Source organism: Mustela lutreola, chromosome 14 (genome assembly GCF_030435805.1).
Source record: "Mustela lutreola isolate mMusLut2 chromosome 14, mMusLut2.pri, whole genome shotgun sequence".
Taxonomy (NCBI): Eukaryota; Metazoa; Chordata; class Mammalia; order Carnivora; family Mustelidae; genus Mustela; species Mustela lutreola.
Window position 1 is genome coordinate 66,089,526 of NC_081303.1, and position 27,541 is coordinate 66,117,066.

Here is a 27,541-nt window from a genome sequence, read left to right on the forward strand (position 1 = left end):
ACACTAAATCCAAAAAACAAACAAAAAAGATAAACATATTTCATCTCTTTCTATCAATTACACTTTACTTTCTGTCAATTACTTTTCCCCATATAATTTTTTTACTTTATTGAGATATAAATGCTATTTCAAAATAAATTCTATTTAAGTATTTAAATTTTCTCACTTTCTGAGTTCTGACATATGCATATAGACCTGAGACCATCACCACAAGGGAAGGAACATAGCCAGCATCTTCAAGTTTGTGTTCCTTGTCTCCCTGTCCTATTTAAGTATGTGTTTTTTTGGTGTGGTTTATTTCACTCAGAATCTCCTTGCCATTGTGAGTATCAATAGCTCCTTATTATTTTTTTTAAAGATTTTATTTATTTAGAGAGCATGTGTGCCAGTGGGGGGGGGGGGGGCAAAGGAGAGGGAGAATCTCAGGAAGACTCCTCACTGAGCATGGAGCCCCACACCAGGCTGGATTCTGGAACCTTGAGACCCTGACCTGAGCCAAAATCAGGAGTGAGCTGCTTAACCAACTGAACCACCCAGGCACCCTAATAGCCCCTTATTGATGAACAGTATTCCAAAATTCAATACCTGTGTACCCGCCAATGGACAGCTGGCTTTTTGGTTGGTTTGTTTGATTTTACTATTACAAATGAAGCTAATATGAACATTTGTGAACAAGTCTTATTGAGGAAATAACTTTTATTCTCTTGATTAAATACCCAGGAGTGGAAAAACTGGGTTCATATGGTAGATGTGGTTTAATTTTTAAAGAAATTGCCCCCAACTGCCAATTATTACCAGCGGTGTCAGGAGAAATCCAATTTTCCTCATCTTTGTCAACACTTGTATGATTAGTCTTTATTTTAGTAATTCTAGTGGATATTCAATGGTACTCATTGTGGTTTTGATTTGTATTTTCCTAATGATTAATGATAGTGGATATCTTGTCATATACGTGTTTTCCATGTGTATATCTTCTAAGGTGAAGTGTGTATTTAAACATTGTGCCCCCTTTTTGGAAATTGGTTTGTCTTCTTATTTGTAAGTTATAAGAGTTATTTATATATTCTAGGCTTAATTCTTTTGGATATGTGTTTTGCAAAATTTTCTCCTAGTCTGCAGTTTACCTTTGCATTTTCATTAATAGTGAATATAGAAGTGAGAGCAAAAGTTTTTGTTTTGATGAAGTCCAGTGCATTGATTTCTTTTCTTTTAGAGTTCATGTTTTTTGTGTGTATTTAGAAATTTGCCAACCTAGAGGCACCTGGGTGGTTCAGTTAGTTAATTGACTGCCTTTGGCTCAGATCATGATCCTGGAGTCCCAGGATCAAGTCCTGCCTTGGGCTTTCTGCTCAGGGGGAGTCTGCTTCTCCCCTTGACCCTCCCCCTTCTCATTCTCTCTCTCTCTCAAATAAATAAATAAAATCTTTAAAAGGAAAAAAAAAGAAATTTGCCAAACCCAAGGTCAAGAACATAGGAAGTGTGGAAACATAGAAGAACTATGTTTTCATCTAGTTTTATAGCTTTAGATTTTACGTTTAGGTCTACAATGTATTACCAGTCAATTTTTGTATGTTATGTGGTAAGGGTTGAGGTTAATGGATTTTGTCTGTTTCATCCTAGTTGGATAATTCACTGTCATAAAGTTGTTTGTAATACTCCCTTGATATTTATTTATTTATTCATTATAAAGAGAGACAGAAGGAAAGAGGCAGAGGGAGAAGCAGAGCACATCAGATCCCCACAGAGCAGGTATACTAATGTAGAGCTCCATCCCAGGAGCTGGGATCATGTTCTGAGCTGAAGGCAGACACTTAACCAAGGTGCCCCTCTCTCCATATTCTTTTAATGTCTGTACTATCTGTAGTAATGTCTTCTCTCTCATTTCTGGTATTGATAATTAGTGTCACATCTCTTTCTTTTTTCTTCCTACTGAGTCTGCTTGATTTTCTCTATTTTCTTTTATTTTTTTCTTTTTTTTAACCCCTGAGCTTATCTTTATTATTTTCTTTCTTCTGCTTGGGTTTTAATTTGCTCTTCTTTTTCTAGTTTCTTAGGGTAGAAGCTGAGGTTGTTGATTAGAAACTTTTCTGGTTTCCTAACCCTCTAAAAGTCTTTTATGATATCCCACAAATTTTGACATATTGTGTTTTCACTTTTATTTGCTATGAAATACTTCTTAATTTCCAATTTGATTTCTTCTCTGACTCCTGAGTTATTTAAAAATTTGTTACTTAGGGGTGCCTGGGTGGCTCAGTTAGTTAGATATTTGACTCTTGATTTGCACCCATGTCATAGTCTCAGGATCATGGGATCAAGCCTCAAGTCAGGTTTTGCACTCAGTGCAGAGTCTGCCTGTCCCTCTCCCTCCCCCAACTTGCACTCTTTCTCAAATAAATAAGGTCTTAAAAAAATAAAAGTTTGTTACTTAATTTCCAAAATCTGGAGACGTTCTAGATTTTTTTTTTTTTTTTGGTTACTGATTTCTAAATTAATTCCATGTGGTAAGAAAATATACTTCACCTGTTTTGAAATTTTTTAAATGTATTGCTTTATGGTCCATCATCATGATAAATGTTCCATAGTCAAAAAGAATGTATACTCTGCTGTTGTTGGGTGGAGTGTTCTATAGACATCAATAAAGTCAACTGATAGTGTTTAAGTCTTTTACAACCTTATTGACTTTGTAACTACTTGTTCTATTAATCATTGAGAAAGGGATATTGAAGTCTCCAACTATAATTATGAATTTGTGGAGTACTCCCATCTGTTTTTGCTTTCTGTATTTTGAAGCTTTCTTATTAGGTATATAAACATGTAAAATTGATATATTCTCTTGATGAATTGATTTCCTTAAAATTATGAAATGTTTTCTTTTCTCCTTGGTAAACATTTTTGGGTGTGAAATATACTTTCTCTGGAAACAAAACAAATGAACAAAGGCGAAGAAGAGAAGTGACTATTTAAAGGAGTGGGAGGAAGAGATAGAGAAATCAAGAAACTGAGTCTTTTTTTTTTTTAAGATTTTTATTTATTTATTTGACAGAGAGAATTCACAAGTACACTGAGAGGCAGGCAGAGAGAGAGAGAGGGAAGCAGGCTCCCCGCTGAGCAGAGAGCCCGATGCGGGACTCGATCCCAGGACCCTGAGATCATGACCTGAGCCGAAGGCAGCGGCTTAACCCACTAAGCCACCCAGGCGCCCAAGAAACTGAGTCTTTTTTTTTTTTTTTTTTTTAAAGATTTTATTTATTTATTTGACAGAGAGAGATCACAAGTAGGCAGAGAGGCAGGCAGAGAGAGGAGGAAGCAGGCTCCCTGCCGAGCAGAGAGCCCGATGCGGGACTCGATCCCAGGACCCTGAGATCATGACCCGAGCCGAAGGCAGCGGCTTAACCCACTGAGCCACCCAGGCGCCCAAGAAACTGAGTCTTAATTAGAGAGAACAAACTAGTGGTTTTGGGGGGGATGGGTTAAAAGGCGATGGGGATTAAGGAGTGCATGTGTGATAAACACCAGGTGATGTATAGAATTATTGAATTACTATATTGTACACCTAAAATCAATATAACAATGTATGTTAACCAACTGGGATTAAAATAAAAGCTTAAAAAAAATCTACCTTGTCTGATATTAATATGGCTATTCCAGCTTCCTTATTATTAATGTTAGCTTGGTTTATCTTTTTTATTTTAAGTGTGTTTTCTTGTAGGAAGCATATAGTTAAGTTGTGCTTTTTAGTTTTTTTTTGAAGATTTATTTATTTTTTAGCGAGAATGGGAGGGGCAAAAGGCAAGGGAGAGAGAGAGAATTTCAAGCAGACTCCCCTCTGAACATGAAGCCCAGTGGGGGGGCTCGATCTCACAACCCTGAGATCATGACCTGAATCAAAATCAAGAGTCAGGTGCTTAACTGAGCCACCTGGACACCCTGTGTTTTTCCTTTTTATTTTTATTTTTAAAATATCTTATTTGTTTGTCAGAGAGAGAGAGAGCAAGCAGGAGAAACAACAGGTAGAGGGGGAAGCAGGCTTCCCACTGAGCAAGGACCCTGACATTGAGCTAGATCCCAGGACCGTGGGATCATAACCTGAGCTGAAGGCAGACACTTAACCAGCTGAGCCACCCAGGCTTACCAGTTTTGCCTTTTTAAAATTGAATCTGAAAATCTATGCCTTTTAAAGGAATTTTTAGACCATTTACATTTAATGTAATTAATGATATGATTAGATTTAACTTTGTTGTCTTACCATTTTTCTTCCTGTTTTTATCTTCTGTTCTATGTTCCCCCTTTCCTCTTTTTCTGTCTCCCTTTGGATTAATTAAGCATGTGTCATCTCCTCTGTTGACTTACTAGCTCTAACTCTGTGATTTTGTTGTTGTTTGTATTCCATAGTACTTTTAGCTTATACACACCTTTAGCTTATTACAGTATACCTTCATGTGATATTTTATCACTTCTGTCATAGCTTCCATTTCTCCTCTTTTGCTTTCATGCCTATTCCCAAGATTTCTCCCTATGTTTTCCTCTGAGATTTTTACAGTTTTACCTCTTACATTCAGGTCTATGATCCATTTTGAGTTAATTTCTGTTTGTAGTGTAAGGTGTGGTTCAATTTCATTCTTTTGCATAAAGATATCCAGGTGTCCCAGCATCATGTGTTGAAAGACTTCACCTCATCTTTGAAAAATATTTTCACTTGGTATACAACTCCAGAGTGTCGTTTTTCCACCAGCACATTAAATATGTCAAACAGCTGGGGTTTTTTGCTTCCATTTTCCAATGAGAAGTCTTTTGTCACTTTATCCTTGATCATCTGTATGTAGTATGTTTTCTCTAAATGAATTTCATTTTTTTTTCCATCGTCACTGGTTTCAAGCAATTTAACATGTCTTAGTGTTGTTTTCTTCACGCTTCTTGTGCTTGAGGTTTGTGGAGCTTCTTGATCTGTGAGTTTTCAGCAAATTTAGAATGCTTTTGTTATTTCTTCAAACATATTTCTGTCTCCCACCTCCTTCTGGGACCTCATTTACACATCTTTTGGACTGAAGTGCGCACATTGGTGCCCAATTCATTTCTTTCAGTCTCTTTTCTCTCCATTTCTTTTTGGAGAGTTTATATTACCATGTCTTCAGGCTCAGTTGTGTTTTCTTATGCAGTGTCTAATCTGTTATTAATTCCATCCATTGTATTTTTCATTTCAGCCATTTTTTTGTTCACCAAGTTTAATTTGGGTCATTTTTATATACTCTACTTTGCATGCTCATGCTTTTCTATAGCATCTCTAATATACAGAATAGAACTGTGTTAATATCCTTGTGTAATAATTCTTTCATCTGTGTCATTTGTAAAGTTTCTGTTGACCGATTTTTCTTTTCATTATAGGTTGTATTTTCTTGCTTCTTTGAATGCCTTATAATTTTTTATTGAATTCCAGACATTGTGAATTTACCTTTTCAGTTCTGCACTTAAATGTTCTTCAAGTTTGTTCTTGAATGCAGTTAATTTACTTGGAAGTATTTCTATATTTTCTTTTTAAAGCTTTCTTTGTTTGAGAATGAGAGAGAGTGCAAACAAGCAGGGTAGTGGGAGAGGGAAAGGGAGAGAAGCAGACTCCCTGCTGAGTGTGGAGCCTGATGTGGGGCTGGATTTCACAACCCTGAGATAATGACCCTAGCCAAAGCCAAGATTCACATGCTTAACTGAGCCACCCAGGTGCCCCAAATATATTGATATTTTCAAAGCTTGTTTTAAAGCTTTGTTAGGGTGTCTTTTCATTGTAAGCTGACAATTTCCCCTTTGCTGAACAATCTATGAGATGCCCTGTTTATTATAGATTTTCCTCTCTGGCGGGTGGAGCACAAACTGTTCTTTCCTCCCAACAGTTTTATTTCTACCCTCTCTGGTGTTTCTTTCACTGGCCTCAGGTAGTTCTTTGCACACAGGTGCTTATCATTGTTCAGTTGAAGACTTGGCAGAACCCTGCTCTGTTCTTGGGAGCTCTGTGCAGTTGTCTTTCCCATGCACCTCTCTTTTCACCTGTTCTCTTCCCTAGCTGCCTTGACCTCCCCAAACTTTCAAATCTTTCTCCTCAACTCAAGGAGATCACCTGTTTGCATGTCCTTTCTCTGGCTGTAGCCTGGAAAATTCATCCAGAGAGTAAGCTGAGGCAATCATAGCACTCCCCTCATTTGTTCCACTTTTCATAGAGACCACTGCTTGTTGTCCAACATCTAAAAATTCTTGTTTCATATATTTTGCCCAATTTTTTCATATGTTTAACATGGGAGGGTAAGTCTTGCCCCTGTTACTCCATCTCGCCTGGAAGCCATTGTCCTCAATAAATATTTTACACCATTTTCTGGACTCTTGAGTGGCCTTGTTGTTGGCAATAGACTGTGTTCTTTCTGGTAACTTCAGTATTACACCTTCTAGAAGCTTCTGGGGAGGCACCATGGAGTTTATAATTATATATGTTATTATTTTGTTTCCTCTTTGTTTCAAATGCATTTGTCTTGGGCAGACTGACAATTCTTTAAGGGCAAAAACCCTCCAAGTCTTATTTTTTACACCCCCCCAAACTAGACACATTTATTTTTATGTCTTACTCAACCTTACCCAGTGAAGATTCCATTTGAGATGTTAACAAATAATATACCTGGGATTCGAATTTATGTTAAGCATCAGGGCCACATACTCAAATGCTATTAATGATGAATGCTGACTCATCCACTATAATTTTATATATATATTATATATATACATATACATACATACATTGTATACATTTATACACACACACACACATATACATATATACTGGCAGAAAGAACCACCCTCATTGTGGTCAGCTGAGAATTTTTTTCTGTCCACTGAACTTGTTAATATTTCTTAAAGGCAATAATAATAATAACAACAATAACGATAATGAATGCAGATAAATGAAAATCCCAGAAAATCAACAAGCTAAGTAGGCAGTTCTTCAGCAACTGAGAGCTCTCACCATTCATACAAATGCATATCTGAATATTAGTTAAAGTATATATTAGTGAAATAATATTGAATTAGATCATTTTGTAATTTTGGCTTTTCCACCAATGAATTGTCATTAATTCTACCCCAGATAGAAATAAGAAAAATCAGAATTACCTTTATCTGCTTTATCTATTCCAGTAATACATAAGAAAAAAATACACTGCAATTTAATTCACTCCCTGTATAATAAATATGCCCTCAATCAACAATAAGTGTATTCCAGATTCTGTTCGAGGTGTTGAGGATGCTGCTGAGGGGAAGACACAAAATGCCTTGTTCTTATAGCATGTTTCCTCTTGGTGCTATTTACATATGGAGGCTCCCTGTAGGTTAATGATATAAAATATTTATACTATGTGAGTTATCATGAGTTGATCCCACAAATCTTTTGTTGAGTACCTCATACATTCCAGACACTTTTCTAGGCATTTATATTATAGGAATGAACAAAGTAAATTCCTTGCTTCCCTCAAACTTATATTTGGGGTGGGGGAAGGCAGTCAGATAGATAAATGTAAGGCTGGTGGAAGTACTCTAAAGAAAAACAAAGCTGGATGGTGAACTCAATATTCATGGAAGGAGCTCTATTTTATGGAGAGTGATAAAAAAAAGGCCTCTCTAACAAGAAATGGTCTTGCTACAGACAACTTGATAAAGTGAGGGAACTAGTCCGGTGGACTGTTTGGGGGAACCGTTCCAGGTTGATGGATTGCAAGTACAAATGCTCTGATGCAAGAGTGGGGCTTAGTGAGTTTGAGTAGAACCGACTGAGCAAGACGAGAGTGTTAGGAAGAGGGGGTAAAAGGGGTTAGCGAGGTCAGATCAAATAAGACAATGTAGTCCTTCATAAAGACAGTGTTGTCCACGCATTTTACTTGGAAGTAGAAAGCTGCAGGAAGCTTTTGAGCAGAGGAGAGAGATGACCAAATTTATGTCATGAAATGATCACTCTGATCGCTGTTGACACAGTAGACCTTGGGAGGCAAAGGCAGAATAGTCAGAAGCTAATGTAATCTAGGTGAGAGATGATGGTGGCCTGGCCATACAGTGTTCACATAGGAGGTGGTGAGAGTGGTCAGATTCTGGATGTAGTTCCGATGCTTATGCTGAGTGAAAACAGACAAAAAAAGAAGACATACTGTACGACTACACTTATAACAAATACCAGAAATTATAAATCAGTCTATAGCAACAGAAGATTGTTTGGAGACAGTCAGGAAAGGGGAGGGAAGGATTACAAAGGAGCATGAGGACTCTTTTATTAGTGATGGATATAGTTAATTATCTTAATCATAGTGATGGTCTCAGGTATCAGTATCTGCAGACTCAGGTCTACAGTATCAAACTGTACACTTTATTGTTTTTTAATTTTTGTTAAGGATTTTATTTAATTATTGGCAGAGAGAGAGAGAGAAAGAAAGAGAGCACAAGCAGGAGGAATGGCAGAGGAGGAGGGAGAAGCAGCCTCCTTGCTGAGCAGGGAGCCCAGTGTGGGGTGGGGCTTGATCCCAGGACCCGAACATCATGACCTGAGCTGAAGGCAGACTTGTAACTGACTGAGTTACCAAGACGCCCCCAAACTGTACGCTTTAAGTGTGTGCAGTTTGTTACATGCAAGTTATTATATGCATCTTATTACATATAATATGCCAATTACCTTCCAATAAAGCCATTAAAATAAAGAGAGCACAGGATTGTCTGATGGATTGGATTTGGGTGTGAGAAAAAGGGTGCCAGGAAGTAAGTTTTTAACTTGAACACCTGGAAGATGGGTATTAAAATGGCATTTGTTGAGATATGTAAAGACTGACCAATGCGAAGTGCTCCAACCACCGGCAGAACATCGCAGGTGCTCTTCTCTGGGCTGATGTGTGGGCTTGTGAGCTTTCCTTCCTTCTTTGCACATACAGATAATTTGGTTACACTGGGATTTAAACAGGATTTTGCTTCCCCTAATCAGAAAGAAAGTACAAAAGTTTTATGTTGCTTGATGGAGGCTTTATAGAGTTGTGATTAAAAGGGAGGATGAGGGAGCACCTGGGTGGCTCAGTGGGTTAGGCCTCTGCCTTCCGCTCAGGTCATAATCCCAGGGTCCTGGGATTGAGCCCCACATGGGGGGTCTCTGCTCAGCAGGGAGACTACTTCCCCTCTCTCTGCCTACTTGTGATATCTCTCTCTGTCAAATAAGTGAAAAAATAAAAGGGAGGACATTCCCCGGGTTTGAATCTCTCTTTCCATCTCTCACTAGATGTGTGAATGCCCCAATTTACTCATCTCAGATATGGAAGATAGTAATAGCATTCTCTACTGTTGTGAAGATTCCATGAAGAAAGAGCTCAGTAAAAGCAACTTTAAATTTATTAGCTTTTCCCTACTTGCTATTTATTCTTTAGCAGTTTTTGTGCCAGTTGGCTTCCACTAATTTGTGGATTTCTTTAGTCAAGGGCCAGGTACCCTGTCTTTTTTTTTCTTTTTTTTTTTTTAAGATTTTATTTATTTATTTATTTGACAGAGAGAGCACAAGTAGGCAGAGCAGTAGAGGGAAAGGGAGAAGCAGGCTCCCTGCTGAGCAGGGCGCCTGATGGGGGACTGGATCCCAGGACCCTGGGATCATGACCTGCGTTGAAGGCAGATGCCAAATATGCACGTGGTATCTTGTTTTTTGACCCACGTCTTTCCCACACTACCCTACTGTCTGGCATAAATAATAGCATCAAGTGGAAGCTCAACACATTTGAATTAAATTACTTCTTCCCTTAGGGATAAAAGGCCCAAGAATCTTAAGATCTCAGCTCTGGTACACATTGCCAGCCCCTAGCCCCCAAGGCTCAAAAAGAGACCAAGCCGGCCACCGGCTCATTTAACGTCGCCAACCCACCATTCCACTCATGCCCCTTCCAGTCGAAGGGGATCCTAGACGGGGCCCCCAAAGAACCCCTGGGAGCCCGAAGATGGAGCCTGAAACCAGAGACTAACAGTGGCAGCTCGTGGGCGGGATCTGGTAGTTCGGAAAAGGGGGCACCACACCAAGAATGGGGGTGAACGTGGCGGGGGGGGGTGTGGCTGCTTCGGGATGGACCAGAAATGAGAAGCTGCGAGAAGGAGCCAGAAAAGGACCCCGTAGTGGGCTGGCGGGATGGGGGCTCAAAGGTCGCAGAGAGGGGTGAGCGACGAACGCCGCGGCGCGGAAGCGAGCGCGAAGGGAGCGGGCGAGCGAGGGGACACGGGGCCGCCGGCCGCGGGGGCCGCGAGCGCCGAACTGCGCGAGGGAGAGAGGTCGGAGCGCACGACCCTCCGGCGCCCGCGGCTCCGGGCCGAGGCCGTGCTGACGTGTCGCGGGGAACGCCGCGGCCCCCGGCGCCGCCCCGCCCCGCCCCGCCGCGCGCCCCGCCCGCCGCGCTCCGCCCTCGGCCCCGCCCGCCGGCGCCCGCCCGGCCTCGCCGCCGCCTCCGCGCCGCCGGCTCCCCCGCGGTGACCACAACATGGCTGCGGCGCCGGGGCTGCTCTTCTGGCTGCTCCTGCTCGGGCCGCCCTGGCGGGTGCCGGGCCAGCCGCACGCGGACACGAGCCGGCGCTTCGCGGAGCACAAACTGTGCGCAGACGAGGAGTGCAGCAGTGAGTGGCCGGAGGGCGGCGGCGGCGGCGGGGCCGCGCGGGGGCGGGAGCTGGGCAGCCCCGCGAGCCGGCTGGGGGCGCAGGCCGGGCGGGCGCGGTGGGGGGGCTCGACGCCGGGGGGGGGGGGGGCGAGTGCCGGTGCCCCGCGCCGTCCCCTCGGCTCTCGGCTCCCGCGGGCCCTGGCCGGGGGGCTGCGCCTCCCACTTGTTGCCGGCGTTTCCTTTCCTCCGCTGATCTGGCGGGGTTTGGGGGTGGCGGTGGCCCCCGGTTCCCCCAGGGACGGCTCGCAGCGTCCGCTCCCCGCCCGGCCCCGAGGGGAGACGGAGCAGTTGGGGTGCGCGCCGCGCGCCCTGGGCTCTCCGCGCTGCAGCGAGCGCTCTCCTGCCCCCGCCGCGGGGACCTGGGTGGGTGCAGTCGGGGCGCAGACTCGCGGAGGGCTCGGCGGGTGCGTTCCCGGCCGCGGGCTGATGCTGGGGACGGGGAGGGCGCTGGCGCTGCCCCTTCTCCCTGCTCCGTCTCTCGGATTGGGGGCTCGTGCCGCCTTTGACAGGGATTGGAGTTCGGGTTTGGGACGAGCCCGGAGCCCAGGCGTGCAGGGTATTCCAAGGTCTCCGCCTCGGCTCTGCCTCAGTCCTGTCATTTCTGTGCTTGGAAGTCTCCTTGCAAACAGCCAGGCGGGGAGGGCACCTCAGGAAGGCCAGCATCTTTCGCTGTCGAAAGAGGCCAAGAATCTGCATCGGCCACCTGGGACCGGCAGCCTCCTCTTTGCGCAGGAAGCGGAATTGTGCCCCAGTCCTGGACTGGGGGCGGGGGATGGACTCTGGGCGGTGAGGAGGACAGAGATCTCCGGAGTCAGATGGAGACGATTCTTAAAGAAATCGTAATAAATATTTATTTATTTTCATGAACAACGACCAGCCTTAGCCTGAGTCACTTGTGTTGTTGGAGTCTCTTCCCAAGTGTTTGTGGGACCGGGATCATTCTTGGGCCTCCCGGAGGGTCTTGAATAACCTTGTAACTTAGTGATCACCGCGTTCGGAAACGGTTGTTCAAAAATTGTAGACAACACGTATAGAAAAATGTTCATGCTGGAAAGGCCCTATGCCTGCAGTTTAGCTATATATATTCAAATCGGTGCTATTCAAAATCAGATTTCATAGTTGGGAGAGTTTGAATCTCCGCAACGCTGTGAACAGGAAGCCAGGAGGCATCGTTGTGTTAAGCCATTCCTAGAGGTAACCCAGGGCTGAAACACGTCAACCAACACCACGAAAGCGGGGCCACTTCCACATTTCTCCCCTTCAGTTTTCTCCGAGCAAACCCAGATGATTAGCAGCAGGCAGGGTTGGCTAAGACCAAACGTTTGCCCCTCTTCGCTTCCAAGCACCCCCCTACTTGGATTCCTCAGAACCGGTTACCTGGAGAGTCACATCGCTGATGCTTCCCCAGCACAGAGACTGGGGTTGGAAGTGCCCTTACTTGTCGCAGAAGTTGAGAAATGGCATGTGTCCAGAGAGACAGAACCAAAACACAAGGGGCAGCAGCCCTGCGTGTTGCATAAAGTATCTAGTAAGGTAGGTGTGGGTAGGTGTGTGTGTGTGTGTGTGTGTGTGTGTGAGAGAGAGAGAGAGAGAGAGATTGCGCTGTTCTGTGTTTTTCAGAAAGTTGTCGTGTTTGGTAATGTTGTCATCTAATTTAATGTTACAACTTTTTAGTGATCTCTTCTAAGTGGGAAACAAACATTGCCATTTCCAGTTGCAATAGAATCCCCGATCTTTAAATTGTCCATCACCTTCAGTCTGGTCTTTCCCCCAGTTATATCTGAATTAGGTTGCTGACAAGTGTGGATTTCAGCTTCAAAATCCGCATCACTGCCCTCATATCTATTTGTTCGTCCCTCAGATATGTATTTAAAGATACATTTTATTTTTATTTATTTATTTTTTAAAAGATTTTATTTATTTATTTGACATTCAGAGATCACAAGTAGGCACAGAGAGGCAGGCAAAGAGAGAGGGAAGCAGGCTCCCTGCCGAGCAGAGAGCCTGATGCGGAGCTCGATCCCAGAACCCTGGGATCATACCTGAGCCGAAAGCAGAGGCTTTAACCCACTGAGCCACCCAGGTGCCCCTAAAGATACATTTTAATGTATTTGGGGCTCACTGGCTTTAAGAAAGGGTGTTCTTTCCATGTCACCATTTTTTTTTGTTTTGTTTTGTTTTTGCTATTTAATTGTATCTAGTATCCATTTCATCTTGTATCAGATTCGGCCAACAAAAAGAAAAAAATGCTGCTTCTACTTTTTTCTAGACGAAGTGTGATTTAAGTCCTGCATTTTAAGACTGAAGGTAACTACTGCACAGTTCTCAGAGTTTTGCTTGTCCCAGCAACATGTGATGCCCACTTGTGATTTTGTCTATAGCCATAAATATAGAAGGTTATCTTCCTCTCGTGATGAAACCTTTGTAATGTTGGGTACAGTGAACATTACTTTCATAATAATTTGACGTTACCCCTTCATGTGATTAGACCGGTAATAGGATGTGATGTCCTTTCCCGTTTACTTAGGCAGATACTGTAAGGGGAGAACAGCGTGATGAAGTCAACAGTGTTTACTGCTGCATGGGAGTACTTACAGTCCCTTAACGACAGTGCCTTTTAGTGTTAGTTCAAGTTAATTGACCCCTTGGGGGCTCCTGGGTGCTCTCCCCCACCCCCTATTACCTCTTCGTGGAGCCTTGCTTAAGCCAGCCAGCATCTGCCCTTGAATTCATCCAATTGTGCCGTGAATCTTTTTATGGCGGAAGAGCGGAGGTTGAGGACAAGAAGGTTAGAGAAGGGACCAAGAGTTTCTTTTGACACCAGCTCTGTGTGGTGGTGGACTCATTGCTTTTTGTTTATCTGTAGGGAAAAACAGGGAAAGTGGCCGTCTCTCTGCTCATAGGGGGTTGATAAATAACGATAAAGCTCTCAAGATTTTAGATACTCAGAGCCTATGGCTTAAGAGCGATTGATTCCAGAGAGCGCTGGAGAAACTTGGCTGTCATTTACAGAATAGAGGACACTCCTATTGCCTGATCAATCAGAACGGACTGTAAAAGTTGAATCCTGATACCTGTTCTTCTCTCTTTTTTCTCCCCCCTGTCTGTGCCTACAGTGTTAATGTACCGGGGGGAGGCTCTAGAAGATTTTACAGGTCCGGATTGTCGTTTCGTGAGTTTTAAAAAAGGGGACCCAGTGTATGTGTACTATAAACTGGCAGGGAGACCACCTGAAGTTTGGGCCGGAAGTGTAAGTACAAATTTGCCACACTTTATCTTCTTCCTTTTTATTGGCTTGTTTAGCACTGTAGAAAGAAATAACTCTTTTCCTGGGGTCTTTGATGGAGTTCACTGGTCCTCTCTGCTAGACTGGGAAAGCAGAAGGTGGCTGTGTGTCCCCGGCAGGCATCAGGCCTGGCCCCGGGAAGGGGCTCTGCTCTTATCCTTTAACAGAACCAAACTGCTTGTGGCTGCTGCTGCTCAGCAGTACGTCCCAGGCCTTACTGACTGTGAATGCTGCGTCCATAGGAAAGGGTGTAGTGGCGAAACCTGAAAATTCTGAACTTCGCGCTTCACAACAGAAGGGTACAGGAAGCATTAGACTTAATCAAACCTTGTGCAGAACAGTGTTTCACATGTTCACATTTGAAGTTCACTGTATGTGTATTTTTTTCTAAGTTATTAATATTTGTGAAAGATTGGCAGCTCGTGGACGGGTTACCTAACCATACGTACTGTTACGAGTCTGTTAAAAAATCAAGATGTCCTTTTCCTTGTGTGTGTTTTGTTGCCTTGTTTTGTTCGCAACTTCTGGGTCGTCCTTTTCCTGCTCTTCAGACACCTGTTCCTGGACACCTGTTCCCCGACCTGCTGTCTTCCCAGTGGGTTTTAGGAGGCCCTGAGGGCAGATATGGAAACCGATGTCTCCATCGCGCTCTGATTTTTGTAAAAAAATTTTTTTTTGATGAGGTATAATTAACTTAGAGTGTTCTGTTAGTTTCAGGTGTGCAGTAGAGGAACTCCACAATCCTGTGTGTTCCTTGGTGCTCATCACCATAACTGGACTCTTAATCCCTTTTGCCTGCTTCACTCCCTTCTCCACCCACCTCTCCTGTGGCACCCACCAGTTTGTTCTCTGTATTCGAGTGTCTGGTTTTGTCTCCTTTTTCCTTTGTTTTGTTTCTTAAATTTCACATACGAGTGAGATCATATGGTATTTATCTTTCTCTGACCGACTTTTCTTAGCATTATACCCTCTGGGTCCATCCACGTGGGTGCAAATGGCAAGATTTTGTTCTTTTTTATGGCTGAGTAATAGTCCACTGTGTGTGTGTGTGTATCACATCTTTATCCACTCATCAGTTGGTGGACACTTGGGTTGCTTCCACCTTTTGGCTATTGTAAGATTTTATTTACTTATTTAGATAACGAGAGAGTGCACTTGCAGGGGCATGGCGGAGGGAAAGGGACAAGTAGACGCTGCTGAGCATGGAGCCTTATGGGGCGCTTGATCCCATGACCCGGGGCACAATCCCACGACCCAGAGATTATAACCTCAGCCAAAAAATCAAGATTGGATGCTCAACCGACTGAGCCACCCAGGCGCGCCATTGGCTATTGTAAATAATGCTCATGCTTTTGATGTTTTTAAAGAGGAGATTGCCTAGGAGGGACCTAACTGAGAGGCTGATGAGTTCTTTTCCTTTTCTCTCTAAAAAGTGTGATGTGTGGACTGTTTATTTACTGAAAGTTGTAAGAGTTGTTGATATCCTTAGGATTGTTCAAACTTTTAGGAATACCCAGTCCCCACTGTCAAAACTTTTCCTCTCAATAAAATACCACACCACAGAAAACAAGGCTTGAGCAACCTACACAAGGAAAAATAGTTTAATTTTGTTGGTGTTCCAGGTTCCTAGGGGGGACTCTTGAAAGACCAACTAATGGGTCAGGTTCAGCCCTTGTCATTTGGGCAGAATCCTGATCGGATCCCTAGATACAAAGAAAGATATGTTCTGTGTCCTTCAAGTCAACCACATGAGATTTCTTGATAGTCTTTACTCTTAGAACGTTTTTTCCGTGTACCTAGGCTGCATGTTTTTTGTACAGTGAGGTGGTTAAGTTGGAGCATTTGGTACGTGAGCTTGACTTGCATTTTCCTGTGGTTGAGGTCACTGCTCCTGCTGCCTCCTTAGGGAAGCACTGCTCTCAGCACCCAGCCAGAGGGCTCTGTGCTGTTTGATGATCACTCTGGTGGCACCTTGTTTGCACTGCTCACGTGGCATCCTTTTTAGTGCTTTGTATTGCAGTTGGTTTGTGTACGTCTTTGCTCCTATAAAGTCATAAACCCCATAAGGGAAGGGCCCGTGTCTTACCCACCTTCCTTTTGAATATTCCCTTTCTGGGCAGAGGCACTTAATTTATATTTGTCCTGATAGTAGCTTATGCAGAATTTATTCTCTTGAACAAATGTTCTAATTCTCCCCAGTCAAATCAGCGGTTCCTTGGCAGGGATGATATATGGAAACAAAACTATAAATAAAGCTGACTTCCAGTCCTGAGGGTTCATGATTCTGAACCTCTTTTTTCAGATCCTAAGACACAATACCCCCCCCCCCAGTGTAAATTTATGGATTTTTTTTCCTTAAGATTTTATTGTTTTTAAGACTCTCTATACCCAACATGTGACTTGAACCCACAACCCTCAGATCAAGAGTTACACGCTCTACCGACTGAGCCAGCCAGACACCACCAAAATACGGAGTTTTATATGACCTGTGGTGTCAATGGACAGAGACTACACAAAGACAAATGTATTTCCTTTATCCATGTCTTTCTGACTTCTCTCCCTTTTCCAGATTTCCTTTCCTTTTTTTCTTTTTCTTTTTCTTTCTTTTCTTTTTTTTTTAGATTTTATTTATTTGTTTGACACAGAGAGAAAGAGACAGAGTACAAGCAGAGGGAGCAGCTGGCAGAGGGAGAAGGAGACTCCCCAATGAGCTGGAAGCCTGATTTGGGGACTCCATCCCAGGACTCTGGAATCATGACCTGAACTGAAGGCAGCCGCTTAACTGACTGAGCCATCCAGGTGTCCCCCCCCCATTGTCTCCTAATAAAATTTTCCTGAAAAGGAAAAAAAGTATATTTTCCCTCAGTCTCTCCTCTTATTTCATGAAACTTACGCTTTAAGAAATTAAAAATTCTCTTCCCTTAGCTTTCAAAATTATTCTTGTTTCTGTTTTTTAGTTTTGTGTTGGAGTCCTTTTTGGTTTTGTAGAGTTTTAGATTTTAGCTGCCAGTGTAGTAGTTTTTAATTGCCCCGTCTTATCTAATCTTCAGGACCGTATTCTAGTACAGAGACAGGCTTTCACGTATTTGCCAGGTATAACAGCAGCACTCCTGATGAGGATATTTTAGGGGTTGGTGATAAGATAGCCTTTTTCTTCTTTGGTGCGTTGGGTCAGCCTCCTTGGAAGAGATCTGCTTTCAATTTCAGATGCAGCCAGTAGAAGACAGTGTATGCGTCTCAAGAAGACACACTTTATGTATTTTAGCCATTAGTGCTGTAGGTAAATGGTGTTATTTTCTCTAGAGTTTTATTTTGCATGAAACTATAGCTTGATATATACATTAGTATGAATTTTATTTTCTCCCCAAATACTGGAAAATCTAGTTTTTGAAAAAGCTACTATAGCCCATTCTATCAATAAAGATTTGCTTTTTATTATATTGATCACATATTTTAGGAATTTTATATTCTTTTCACTTAATTTTCATGGCTGTTTACTGGTTTAAAAAAGACTTCTGAGTGCCAGTTGATGAGCCAAAGCTGTGACATATGCTGGTAAATTATTGCTAGAGGTTATTTGCAATTGTGTTTCTAACCAGCTTTCATTTGGGTTTTTTTTTTTTTAAAGACTTTATTTTTAAGTGATCTCTGTACCCAACATGGGGCTCAAACTGACAACCCCGAGATCAAGAGTCACTCGCTCTTCTGCCTGAGCCAGCCAGGTGCCCCTGATTTGCATAGTAGCAAAATACACAATAACTTTCTTTTATGTAGGCCTTTTATCTACTTGAGAAATCTAACTTTATGTGCTCTCTGGTTAGAATTAAGAGGCATGTTGGGAGCGCCTGGGTAGCTCAGTTGTTAAGCGTCTGCTTTTGGCCCAGGTCATGATCCCAGGGTCCTGGGATCGAGTCCTGCATCCGGCTCCCTGCTCGGTGGGGAGCCTGCTTCTCCCTCTCCCACCCCTCCTGCTTGTGTTCCTCTCTTGCTGTCTCTCTTTCTCTATCTAATAAATAAATAAAATCTTTAAAAAAATAGAATTAAGTTGCATGTTGAAGGGAAACTTGAGTGGTTTTAGAAAAGTTGGTTTTAAGATAGTCCGTACTTAATTTTCATTGGAATAATAATTTGTGTAATCTTAAGGGCAACTATCTGTCTCTTGTGGTTATGCCTCCCTACCTATCTGTGTATTTCCTCTCACTGCTAAGAAGTCTGCCCCTTATATTTCTCACACAGAATTTTGATTGGTGTTTTTCTTTTGCCCTTTCTTTCACATAGGTGGGGCGCGTTTTTGGATATTTTCCAAGGGATTTAATCCAAGTAGTCTATGAATATACTAAGGAGGAGCTACAGGTTCCAGCAGATGTAAGTTATGGACTTTTTTTTGGTTCTCAATTATAAGTTGCCTTTGAAATTCATCAGTGACAGTCAGTTAATGATTTTTGAAAGTCTTTGTGTTTTGGCCAGGAAAAAAACCAAGTTCACATGTATGTATCAAGTTGTAATTTAGAATCAGATTACCTTTAAAAATAGAAAAAAGAAGAAAGAAGAGTCTGAAAAGAATTTATAGGAGACTCTCATTATTTGGTAGTTATCTAATATGTGTACTCATATAGATAGGGTTTTTCTTCACTGCTTTATATGAGAAAAAAGTTAAGAATTCAGTATCTTCTTATTTAGTTACTTTCGTTTAAAAAAAATGTATTTATTTATTTTAGAGAGCAAGCAAGCGTGAGCAGGGGGAGGGGCAGAGGGAGAAGGAGAGAAACTGAAGCAGACTTCACGCTGAACACCGAGCCTAACACAGGGCTCGATTTCATGACCCTCAGATCATGACCTGAGCCAAAATCAAGAGTCGGAGGCTTAACCGACTGAGCCACCCAGAAACCCCAAGAGGTAAATCTTTTTAGAAGCAAAAGGAGAAGGTATCTCAATTAGGAAGCCCCTCACTGAATAGCTCTTAGACATTTTAAGTATAAAGAGATCAGGGAAAATTGAACCCTACATTATGTACTAGGCCACAAATGACAATTTACGTTGGTTTTCTTATTACTGAGTCTTTAGTGATTTCGGGGGTGTAGTTATAGTATAGGTTTGGAACAGGGAATTTGAGAGACTCGGAGGAGGTCTGGTCTCAGATCTGCACAGTACTGACTGCGTACCCTGCACAGAATTCACTGAGTGCACTGACCCGTGGCTCTGTGCTGGTGAGGATCCTCAGTCCTGCTAACTATTTTCTGGAGTTTTAAAATTTATAGTAATTGACACTCACTTTCATTCAAGAATCCTTTAGCAGTTCTTTGCAGGGCTGCAGAACATGCGTGCTCCTGGCCTCAAGCCATTCTTAGATGAGATGGACAGAATATGTGCTGTGCTAGAGCCGGTGCTGTCCTTCACGTTTCTCGATAATCTCAAGGGTCATAAAATCAGCCCATTACCTCTCTGGCCTCATTCCTAATAAAGACATCCTGCCCCAGGATCGAGGTGTGAGACAGCAGTGCATCGGCCCCGGTGACCTCGCTAGTTTGGGAGCCTGCCTTCTTACTGTACCTCCCACTGCACGCTTCACTCACTATTAAGAAAATAGCTTGGGGGGTGCCTGGGTGGCTCAGTGGGTTGAGCCTCTGCCTTCGGCACAGGTCATAATCCCAGGGTCCTTGGTTGGAGCCCTGCATTGGGCCCTATGCTCAGCGGGGAGCCTGCTTCCCTTCCTCTCTCTCTGCCTGCCTCTCTGCTTACTTGGGATCTCTGTCTGTCAAATAAATAAATAAAATCTTAAAAAAAAGAAAATAGCTTGGAAACACAAGTGATGAAAAGAAGAAATCATCCATTCCTACTGCACTGGTCAGGGGCTCCTCAGACTTTTGTGAAAGTTTAGTTAGGAGAAGAGAATTATCTTTGTTGGCTTTCTAACTTTCCCTCTGTATATGGCCCATATTATGTCAATTTGCTTATTATTGGAAGAAAGGAAGAATATAGATTTATGGATAGTTCTGAGAGCAGATCTTAATGACACCTAGAACCCTGATTTAGAGTTAGAGTATACTCCTTCCTGAATCTTGTTTTCATGGTATATTTGAGATAAGAATTAAGTGGGGAGCCCCCTGGACACCCTTCTTTGTGCCTTTATATGTTTAGTTCCCATGCCTCTGTGTTTTAATAAGATACTTCCTAAGCTGATCAGTCTTTTCCATATAAAGAAAATATGAGCCAAAAAAATCTGTGTAGACTTAGATCCTGACAGCAAGGAGATTCTGCCTGTCTCTAGCGGGGTAAATAGAAGTATAGCCCAGAGGGCACAGTGATAGGGAAGCTGGGTGGTCTTCCAACTTCTTCTGCACAAACTGTTATGAGATGAATTTCCAGAACATCAGGCATAGATATTGGGGGTTGGGGGAAACCCAACAAATGACACCCTGGTTTTTTTCCACTTGTGCTCAAATTGAGAGACCCAGGAATCAGGCACATGGAGACCAAACTGTCACTATTATTTATTGATAAAGCCTTTCAGTGAACATGGCTCAGGTTGCAGAAATAGTGGGCTTTCTAACTTTGTAGTCAAGAATAAGACAGACTGCTGGGCCACAGACAGAGCTGCCTAACAGGGGGTCACCCCCAGGGGACTGACTGCCCTGTAAAACTGACAGTGAGTGGGGTGTTGTCAGGGGCTGGGGGGGTGAGGATATGTGTTCCCTCCAGTGGGTCCCAAACAGAAAATAGGGATGGTGCAGAGCAAACACGCCAGCCACATGAATCATGTTTCCTCTGGGGGAAGAGACAGGGACGGGCGGTCAGGAGGAGTACTTAGGAAGGAGTCCTTCTGCTTGGAAGCAGGGAACCAGGGGAAAGTGGATTCAACTACTGTATCCCTTCACTACCCAAGAAGAGTTGTTGCCCAAGGTGGGCACAGAAGCCCCTCCAGAGCCAATATGAGATTCCCTCTGTTAGCATGGGTAAGAGTTTGCTCTTATGATACTTAGTAACATGCTAACTTTTTTTTTTCCTCTTGTAGGAGACAGATTTTGTTTGTTTTGATGGGGGAAGAGATGATTTTGATAATTATAACACAGAAGAACTCTTAGGATTTTTGGAATTGTCCAATTCTGCAACTGGAGATTCTGAGAAAGGTATAGAAAAACCTCAGCATGGGGACACCCCTCCTGAAGCATTTGAGGAAAGTGACATTGAACCGGAACCAGAAGAAGTTAACTCAGAGGAGAGTGAAAGCGTCTTCTCAGAAAACACTAAGGAACTCAAGGAAAGATCTGGGTCTCAGAAGAACCACCCCCATGTAAACAGTCAAGCAGGTCACATTCAGGGAGACCCAACTTCATTTGAACCTTTTGAGGAAATGCTACAGGATAAACTAAAAGTGCCAGAAAGTGAAAACAACAAGACCAGCAATGGTTCTCAGGTCTCGAGTGAACAGGAGAAGATTGATGCTTATAAACTTTTGAAAAAAGAAATGACTCTGGACTTAAAAACCAAATTTGGCTCCACGGCCGATGCACTTGTATCTGATGATGAGACAACCAGACTCGTTACTTCCTTAGAAGATGATTTTGATGAGGAATTGGACACTGAGTATTACACAGTGGCCAAGGAGGAAGAGGAGAACTTTGATGAGCTGCTGTTACTGACCTTCACACATGGCGAAGAGGACGTGAAACCTCCAGCGACGTCTGGAGTTGAGAACTATTCAGCGGAGAGAGAGCAGAGGCCAGATGAAGAGGACAAGGTGGAGGCCGCTCAGCCCCCTGGCATCAAAAACTACGAGGAAAATGTCGCAACAGACTGGGAGGATATTATCCTCCCCTTCACGGAAGGTGACAGACAAACAGGTGTGGATTCAGGGAGCTCTGATTCAGAGGAGGGTGATGATGGGTCCGTCCCAGGTAGCGAATCGGGGAAATCACGATCAGCCACGGAGTCTGTCGACCCTAAAAAAGCAGAAGATAGTCTTTTGACCGTGGATGTCCCTAAAACAAATAATGACAAAGACCCGGAAATTCACATTACAGAAAAAGGGAGGAACATTGAGGAATCCAAGAGGGGCCTGGCACAGGCTGAGGAGGGGCTGGAGGAGCAAAAGCAGGAAGGCATGACTTCTCACAGTTCTCCTCAGAGCAGCCACCCTGGCTCTTTGCCAGCTGCTGGAGGGGGTAGAGAAGTGTTGGCATCAGCCTTTGACAACAAAGAAAATGACCTAAAAGGAGCAGCTGTTCACATTTCAAAAGGAATGCTCCGTGAAGAAAAGCCTGGAGAGCAGATTTTGGGAGGGGGCTCAGAACATGAGCCAAAACCTGAAGCTTCAGAGAGTCAAGTGAACGAGGAAAAGCCTGGACAGGCGGATCTGGGTGTTGCACCACTGTTGGGAGGTCACCAGCGTAACGCATCCAGAGACAAGGTGGAGGAAGTACCTGTTCTAGCAGGGGGACCACAGCCGCACACGCTGTCAGTGGACCATCCAAGTGAGGAATTCAAAGAGAAACAGCTTCCTCAAACTCAGGATCAGCCTAGACCCTCCCCTCTGGATGAAATGGGGTTGCCAAGAGAACTGGAAGAAGAGGGTCCCCTTGGGCAAAGAAATCTTTCCCGGCCACAAGGAAAAGAGGCGGCCGCACACAAGCAGACGGGTGAGGAGAGGAGGCTCTCAGGGGACAAGGCCCAGGAGGGCTCCTCTGGTGAAGAGGTTGCTCCTTACAAGCCCGAGGCGGGCTCTCTGGAAGTGGAGGCAACAAGCCAGACAGAGAGCCCGCAGGGACCTGGTGTCCATACTAAGAGACCAAAGGCAGAGGATGATGACAGCCCTGAAGAGCTCCTGGAGGATGAAAATGCTCTAAGTGCAAAACAGTCTAAAGAAAAAAGCCCTGAGATCCAGGGCAGGCCATTAGACGTTAACCCCCCAGGGGCTGTTGTAGGCGCCATTAATCCTGACGCAGAAACGGAAGGAAGCAAAGAAGAAACTGGTAATACTTTGGAAATTGAAAGACAAAGTGAAACTCTGGGCAGTAGGGCAGATCCAGGGGGCAGGGCGGCGGAAACAGAGAGCCCTCCTGGAGCTCGGAAAGCACAGCGGGCCTCTGAAGGCAGCGACTCTTCTGACAAGCAAAATCAGACTCTAGAGTTGGGTGAAATGTTTCAGAATCAAGGTACTGATGATTTTAAGGAAGACCACGCTGATGAATCCACGCGGAAGCCGGGGGTAGGAGAGCTCTCGGAGGAGGACCAGGAGGACTTGGAGGGGTTCGTGGACACAGAGAGCCAGGGGACCAGTGCTGAGGAGCACGAAGGTGACTGGCCACCCCGGGTGCCGGGTACCCACACCCCTGCTCGCAGCGACGATGTGGAGGACCTGCCTGTAATCGGCAGCTTCTTTAAAGACCAGCAGTCTCTACAGAGGCTCCGGAAATACTTTGATGTCCATGAGCTAGAAGCCATGTTCCACGAAATGGCGTCAAGGCTGAAGTCCGCGCAGCAGGAGAGTCTGCCCTATAACGTGGAAAAAGTCCTGGATAAGGTCTTCCGAGCCTCCGAGTCCCACATTCTGAGCACAGCGGAGAAAATGCTGGACGCCCGTGTGACTGAGAGCAGAGATCTGGGAATGAAGGACAGTGACGTATTTGAGGAGGCGGCGGTGCTCGACGATGTTCAAGACCTGATCTATTTCGTCAGGTACAAACACTCGGCGGTAGAGGAGAAGGAACCGCCGACCACGGCCCAGCTCCCGCCCGAAGGCTGGGGCGGCTCCATGGAAGGTAAAGTGCCCGCCTGTGGCCCCGTGGGGGTGCGCTTGAGAAGCGGGGGGATGGGGTGCGTGGCTGCTGGGGGGCTTGCTGCCTTATTTCTGAAGCTCTGACCAGTTTACAGAGTGCCTGAAGGTAAGGCACAACAGTCCACGTGTCCCTGCCTTCTTCCAGGCCAGAGCGTGGGTAAGGATTTCTTACTGTTTTCCCCTTCGGACCATTGGGACTGGTAGCATTCTCGAAAAGAGACTTGACAAGCAGAGAACGAGAAAGCTATAGACAAGAAAATTATACACCAAGTAAACCTGTTAACAGAATACATCCTATAGAATTATGAAAGGGAACTTGATTTTAACTTAGTAAAAAAAAAAAAAAAAAACTTTTTTTTTTTTTTTTTTAAAGTAAGCTCTATATTCAACATGAGGCTTGAACTCATGACGCTAAGGTTAGGTGTTGCATGTTCTGTTGTTTGAGCCAGCCAGGCACCCCAAGTAAATTCTTTTTTTAATTGAAGTCTGGTTGACACACAGTGTTACATTAGTATCAAGGTGTGCAACATAATGACTCTGCAAGTCTATGCTGTGCTCACTGCAAGCGTAGCTCCGGTCTGTCTCCCTCCAGCACTATTGGAGCACCACTGACCGGATTCCCTGTGCTGTGCCTTTTATCCCTATGCCTCTGAAAGGGCTCTGTGGAACACATTTTCTTAAGCGCAAACTAACTGCTCTCCAACCAAGGATTAGTTGGCATAATGTTTACTTTTTATTTATTTTTAAACAGGTTTTGTTTTAGAGAGAGAGAGAGCGAGCAGGGGGGAGGGATAGAGGGAGAGAATCTCAAGCGGACTCCACGCTGAGCTCAGAGCCCAACGTGGGGTTGATTTCTTAACCCTGGCGTCATGACCTGAGCTGAACCCAAGAGTCAGATGCTTCACTGACTGAGCCACCCAGGCGCCCCAGGAATAACGTTTAAACTGATGCCTTGCCTGAGTTTCTTCATCTAGTCCCTACCCCCCCCCACCCCCCCCGTTTTCATGTTTCATGTTCTTTCTTGCCTCTTTGGAGCCGTCACTTAGGTTAAATTCTGCTGGGCACTAGGATTCTTGCATTTAGATTAATCAGTGATGGAACTGGGGACACGGAGCTCTCTGATGCAGCACTTGACACATAGAAGCCTTTTTGTAAATAGCAATTGAATAGACCCTGAGCCAGTATCCTGATATAACTTGATTCCTCATTCCGTGCCCTGTTCTGTGTCCCTGTGCTTTTAAGACTGAGGTATTTTAACTGAGACTTATGATAGAATACCAGGGAGACATAAAGTCACAAGAATAAATGTGTCTTCCCAGAGGACCAATTTTTCCGGAGAATTTGGGGGAGGGGAACATTTTTGTGTATAATCAAAGCAGATCTGTTTTGCATTAGAGTGCAAGCAGTCTTCTGAATTTTCAGGTAAACTATGAGGCTTTAAAGTAATTCATCTTTGCTCTGGGTTGCATTGGGCCATGGCCTGAGCCTCTTGGGGAAAGAAGTGGGTTCCCTCTCTTTGACGATTAGACATGCTCTGGAAATATTTGAGAGGTACTTCAGACTGTCTTTGTACGTAATGGGCTTCTTTGTGCTAGCTCTGGAAATAAGCATGCTTGTCATGAAGGAGTTCGTGGTCTTCCTGCGCGGAGTAGATGTTTCATGTTTCTGCGCTTGACTGGATTCTCTTCTGTACCTTTATCTGTGTGACGATGTGTTGATTTGCCAAGGAAAGTTAGGTTATTGAAGGCCCTACCATAAATGTGTTTGTTTATAAAATACTTGGAAGAAGATTTGCCTTATAAATTTTAGCTGTCTGTGAAGTGAGACAAAAGCAGCAGAAACTCTTACTTCCCTGCTCATGTGTGCTCCCTGGGGTACCAGGATGTGGAGGGCAGTCGAGGAGCGCTGGGGGGTGGATGGTGAGGCGGAGCTGTCCAGTGGGAAAGGCAGAGTGGGGAGTGTGAGCAGGCTTTGCCAGCCCAATGCATTCTTCTTCCCTGTAGGGAGGCAGCCACACCTGGAAGATAATTTCCCACAAGATAACCCAGAAGACAATTTCCCGCAAGATAATGCAGAGGACCTTAAAGTACAGATTCTCAAAGAGCCCAGCCAGTTGGATCAACCTGTGACTGGTGACAAGGGTGGCCCAGACGTGTCACAGGAGCCAAATACTGAGAAAGACATAGACCGAGGTAAACTTTGCAGATTTTTCTCTATGAAGTAGAGGTATGTCATAAAGGAGAGCTTCTATGCTCTTTTTTATTTGTTCTTTCTCCCCCCCTTTTATATGTATTTATTTAAGTAATCTCTGCACCCAGTGTGTGGCTCAAACTCATGACCCCAAGATCAGGAGTCAAATGTTCTACCAACTGAGCCCACCAGGCACCCGTGGACATTTGTTCTTAAAGGTAGGAAATCAGAAGGGAGAATAAAAGAGGCTCAATGAGTGAGTTTAAGAAATAAGAAACCCCAGAAGGGAAAGAAAAACAGGAGTCAAGGCGGGTGGAGATCAGCAGTACGAAAAAGACCAGAAACTGTAACCAAAAACCAGTGTTTGGCTGTCATTACTTATGTGAATAATTTTAATCTAAAATATTATTCTAAGAAGCCTTATGTTCTAACACAGTAGAATATAAACAGTTTTCAGCCAGACCAGAGGCATCAGAAACTCTGGGGGAGGAGACCAGCAAGCTGTGTTTCACAGGCCCTCCAGGAAATTCTGATCCCTTGAAAGTTTGAGAACCGCTCTGCTGAAACTCACAAATTCCGTGTTTTCTCCCCACTCCGTAGTCTCTCCACCCCGGCCTGCCCCCGGTAGACTACGCTGTGGCTTAGCTCTTTTGTTCATTTGCTGCCTAGACTGGGCAAGAACCTTTTTAAAAACCGCGGAGGGGACATTTACGCCTGGTAGCTCTCCATAGGGAACAGTGCAGGACTTGGCAGTGTGTGGTGGTCCCGAGTGGCCGGTCCATATGGCCGCATCACAGAGCACAGCAGTCAGTTGAGAGCAGCTCATTTCCCTTGAATTGAGGAAAATGTTTAAAATAATAATCCAGCCCCAGTAATGGTATCACTAGGTTCCAATGAAGAAGAGCTGGTCGTGCTGTTTTGCGTGTCCGCTGTTGTGGCGTGATTTCATTACCGTTTTTGTGTTCTTAGAGGTTGTGGTCTCTAACTGTGGCTGTAGCATTTCCCTGTGATACCGTGAGACCTGGTAGCCCTGGCTGGACCCTCCCCCTCTCTTCAGAGTACCAGAGAAGCCAGCGTGGGGAGGAATTCTGCAAATTCGAGAAGAAATGACGTATCAGACGTCTCCCGTGTTCCAGGGGAACATTCATGCGTCATTCTCTCTGGTTCTAAACTTTCAGTCAGAAGCGTTCTCCTTACTGAAAATGAGTCATATACCATCAAGTCTTGTTATTCTCTTGCTCAAAAACTGTCAGGGCTAGGAAAAGTTCTGCTTGCAGAATTAAAAACAGATTTTTTGCCTTGTCCTTTAAGGTCTGTCACAAAATAACATCGACTGCCTTTATGGGCTCATCTTCGCAAATATCCCTTCTTGCGTCTCTGACGTGGAGATGCTCGCCTGACACAGAACATTTCAGAGGTCAGGTTCCCAGATCAGTAGTGAGTGGAATCTCCTGGTTGGAGGAGACGCAGGAGGCCCCTGCCCCACCCATCACTAATTGCTGCTTGAACTTCTAGTGGTTTCCTAAGATGTGTCCCAGACTCAAGTAATTCAAACTGAAATCCCTCCCCATCACCTCTGCGGGTGAAACCCTTTCACACAAT

General features: G+C 44.2%; 1 protein-coding gene across 8 annotated transcripts in view; it reads left to right on the top strand.

The window, feature by feature from the left end:
• The window catches only part of MIA3 (MIA SH3 domain ER export factor 3), an 80,893-nt gene that overhangs the window by 12,290 nt on the left and 41,062 nt on the right, over window positions 1–27,541 (top strand). For 2 of the 8 annotated variants that reach the window (XM_059145499.1, XM_059145500.1), the window contains exons 3-6: window positions 13,805–13,938; window positions 18,253–18,339; window positions 20,987–23,732; window positions 25,753–25,941. In XM_059145499.1, coding sequence (XP_059001482.1) covers window positions 13,805–13,938; window positions 18,253–18,339; window positions 20,987–23,732; window positions 25,753–25,941 — 3,156 coding nt within the window. Of the gene's footprint in view, window positions 1–10,101; window positions 10,648–12,836; window positions 12,996–13,804; window positions 13,939–18,252; window positions 18,340–20,986; window positions 23,733–25,752; window positions 25,942–27,541 lie in introns of those variants that run through there. The other 6 variants (XM_059145495.1, XM_059145496.1, XM_059145498.1 and 3 more) reach the window with 5 other exon arrangements.